Genomic DNA, 3,944 nt, shown 5'->3' with positions numbered 1-3,944 from the left:
CTTTTATTTTATTTTGTCCCATGTATGAGTAGAAGCAGAGCAAAATGTTGAATTAACACAAGTAGCAAGTTTTCATGCTCAGGATCATCAAAATCAATTTTTGACAGTGAAACAACTTCAGTCTCTATCTAAGCAATCCATAAATAAACAAAATAGTCTCATGGTCACTTGGAAACAGCTAAAAGGGACTTCTTTTAAAATGTTTCCTTATCAAAGATAATTAATTTCTTTGACTAAATCTCATGCATATAATACTGTGTCAAATTAGGTATAGGTTGAAGTGCCATGGCTGTGCAATGATAGGACCAAACATCTTAGTTTAGTAACAAGGAACCAAAGACAGCTAGCTAAACTTTGCTTCAATTTATGTGGGGTGAGAAATCGCATTATTTTTATATTCTTTCATGCATTTAAGGTACAACAATGTGCAATTCATTCCCAAAATAACTGGCAGCCTGGCTGCTATGCATAAATAGAATTTCCTAATTCTTAGTCAATGTCAAATTTCAGTACATAATCAAGTTCTTGTACTACAGAATAAATCTTGTTTCACTTTATATTTTTTTTCTTTTCTGATATAGGTATTATTTCTCTTCTTATTTTCCATTAATCTGATAACTTGGGAAAATAAAAACTCCAAATTGAGTAGGCAGATTCTCTAAAGCCTGTTGTGGCTTTTATAATGATTTCTTATGGAGAATATGACCAAAGGGAGAGAAAGGACAAAAGTTGAATGTATTGAGGTAGAAAATAGAGGAACAGACAAGTGAGTAAGAAGCATAAATCATGAAATGAGGGTCTCTTCTCTTCTCTTCTGTGTAAAGCTGAACAAAAAAAGGTACATTACAGAAGTAATGGTTACTCACATTTTTCTACTTCCCATGACATTCAATGCCCTGCAAAATGTAATTGAAATTTACTGGAAATAGCAGAAGTCCTTAGAGGAGAGGCATATGCATGAACCAGTGAATTTCCTGAGAGCAAAACTAAATGCAGTTTTCTAGATGTTTTTGAATATTGTTTCTGACCTGAATTGGAGTTTCACATCAGTAATCTGTACTATTTTTAAATGTTATTTTTTTTTTTTAATGTAAATTACTGATACGAAACTCTAATTTCAATTTAAAAATAGCACCAAAAACAAGTAAGTAACCGCATCTAATGTTATCTAAAATTCATAAAATGAAAATGTTATCCTCTGTCTCTACCCTACTGCCCTATACAGTTAAAAGACAAATTTATGAGATATTTTATCCCCCCTCTCATCAGTTTTTGTTTTTCCCTTTTAAGGTGGTTGATGAATTAAACCAATCACTGTTCATTTTCATCTGAGTCAGCTAATAATGCCAAAGAATCTTCCTTGCTTTCAAATTTGAGTGGCTTCTCTGGATCAACCTCACCACGGTTGTGATCATCAACACCACAAGCTCCACCCATTCCTGTGAGTTTCTTGGCTCTTTGGGCCTCAGAATCCCAATCAGTTCTGCACAGAACCACCAACATGGTCACTGCACAAGACCCTTGAGCTGCAAGAAGGCCAAGCCAGAGGCCTTGAAAATCATAGCCAGTGAAGAAAGCTAGCCAAATGGACACAGGCATTCCCACAAGGTAGAAACATCCCAGGTTTATATTAGCACCAATTTTAGGCCTTGCTGTGCCTCTCAGCACCCCACACCCTGTTGTTTGAGGGCAATTCCCAAGCTCACAAAGGCCTATTATGGGTAACACCATAGATGTCAGACTTATGATCTCCTTGTCCTTTGTGAACATACTAGCCCATGTGTTCCTAACCATTAGAGCAAAAACCAATGCGAGGACACCTGACACGAAGCTGCAAGACAACCCCACAATGGCAGAAAGCCTTGCCTTTGAGGGCTTCTGTGCGCCAAGCTTGTTGCCAACTCTTGTTGAAACACTGAAGCTCAATGAAGAAGGAAAAATGTAAAGCAAAGAAGTGGTTTGGATCAGAATTCCCATTGAAGCCACGGTTGCTCTGGGGTTCACCAACAGCCCACATAACAGAATCATGATCTCATACCACCACCACTCCAAGCACACCGAAACACAGCTCGGAATAGCCAAATTGAGAAGAGACCTCCACTGTGTGAAGCACTCAAAAGAGAAACCACCCCATGTTTTCTTGTAGGTGCCAGAGAAGACTATATAAAGAATCAAAGAAGCCACGAGGTTGAAGTTTGTCCACACCCCACCAAGAGCCACCCCTTTGATTCCCAGCCCGAGGTGTGACACAAGGAAGTAGTTGATGGGTATGTGAAGAAGGATAGACAGGGAGGCACAGAGGGTGAGAGGGAGGGTAATGGATTGACTCCTGAGGTAAATTCTCATAGGATGCAAGAAAGATTGTGCTATGAGGTCAGGAATGGAGTAAACAAGATACGATTGAGCCTGTGTGGCTATGGACTCATCCTGGCCACAAAGGAGAAGAATTTTCTTCATGTGGAGCCAAAGGAGTGATATGGGGAGGGAAGTGAAGAGGAGAAGAAGAATGGTTCTTTGCAAGCAGAGACCAAGTAAGGTGAACCTCTTGGCACCAAAAGCTTGGCCACAGATTGGCTCCATTCCGACAGCAAGACCAGACAAGATTGAGTAGCCAGTGATGTTGGCAAAGCCAACAGCAAGTGAGCCACCGGCCAAAGCAAGCTCTCCAAGGTGGCCAAGGAAGAGCATGGAGATCATGGAGCGGCAGTAGAGGAGGAGGCCAGTGAGGATCATAGGGATGGCTATTTTGGATATGGAAATGACTTCACTGACGGTGTCAGGGACATGAGACTTTGTTGTTTCTGTCACAACTTTTATCGGTTGTGGTGTTGTTTTTTCTGTTGTTGTTGTGTTGTTTTGGAGTTTAGAGATCAAAGGGTTGGCAAGCATTATGGGGTGCTTCTCTTCTGAGTCCTTGATTGAAATTTGGTAATCAGAAGATGAAGTGGTGCAGCATTTGCAGTTGACGTCAAGAGCCGGATGACACATGGTGAGTAGCTAGCTACTTTGTGTCCGTGTGGAGGGGAAAATATGGTTTTGAATAGACTTGGAACAGAGAGAGAGAGAGAAACAAAGAAAGTAAGAAAGAGAGAGAGAGAGAGATTTGAGAAGGACGGGGTTTGGAAAGGTTTGTGTGGGGTTTTATAGAGTTGTTAGAGTGATACGTGTTAGTATTTTTTGGGTGGGGTTTAAGCCTTTTTGAAAGTTGTCCCTAGTCAAGAAGATCGATTCACATTGATTTATGAGTATTGATTTTAATCTTATACATTAGGTAATTTTGTTTTGGAAATTGAATGATATTTAAATAATATAAAGTGGCATAGATATAAAAGGAATAGATAAATTTGTGTTTAGAATGTTGCGTAAAAGCATATAGAAGTTTTGGTTTCCCTTTTGGATGGGCTAAAGCGTCCAAACATTGTCCGGCCTAAAAAGATATAGAATTGGAAAAGAGTTGCAGTGTATCGACATTGGAAATTGAAGAGTAAGATTTAGGGGTTAAAAATTAGTGAGTTTTTGGTTCATTGAGGCCTAAGTCCAATTGATTGTGTGAGTAAAAGACAGAGAGTGTGTTTTTGTTTTTGTGGATTATTAAGGGCCAAGAATGGACGAAGACAAAGGTTGTCCTTGGACACAACATACAAGGAAGTAAAGAAAATCCAAAGAGACCAATGGAGTTGATCAATGTTGTTGATCCTTGATATATAAGGAGTGTTGTTCATTTATTAATATATTCGTTAATCAATGCCAACCCACACATCTCTGTCTTCAGATTAATCCCCAAACCTCTTAAGTCTTGTCTCCAACACTCTCACTCCTTTTGTCTCCTCATCTTTTCTATTATTTTCTTCACAAACAACAACGACTCATTACACTTTTCGGATTTATACTTATTTGGTAAAAAGAATTATGTTGTAATATTATAACTTTTTGCTTCCAACATC

General features: G+C 38.9%; 1 protein-coding gene across 1 annotated transcript; it reads right to left on the bottom strand.

Annotated features, from left to right (window-relative positions):
• Window positions 1-481: 481 nt before the first annotated feature.
• Window positions 482-3,422, bottom strand: LOC106768029 (protein DETOXIFICATION 49-like). Its single transcript, XM_014652999.2, has one exon. It carries the CDS (start codon window positions 2,986-2,988, stop codon window positions 1,312-1,314), a length of 1,677 nt encoding a protein of 558 aa, XP_014508485.1. The 5' UTR covers window positions 2,989-3,422; the 3' UTR covers window positions 482-1,311.
• Between the last annotated feature and the right edge of the window lie 522 nt (window positions 3,423-3,944).

This window comes from Vigna radiata, chromosome 1 (assembly GCF_000741045.1).
Source record: "Vigna radiata var. radiata cultivar VC1973A chromosome 1, Vradiata_ver6, whole genome shotgun sequence".
NCBI lineage: Eukaryota > Viridiplantae > Streptophyta > Magnoliopsida > Fabales > Fabaceae > Vigna > Vigna radiata.
This window is presented reverse-complemented; position numbering and strand designations above follow the sequence as displayed.

Coding starts and splice junctions, on each gene's coding strand:
- LOC106768029 (XM_014652999.2), bottom strand. CDS start 2,988: ATGTGTCATCCGGCTCTTGACGTCAACTGCAAATGCTGCACCACTTCA.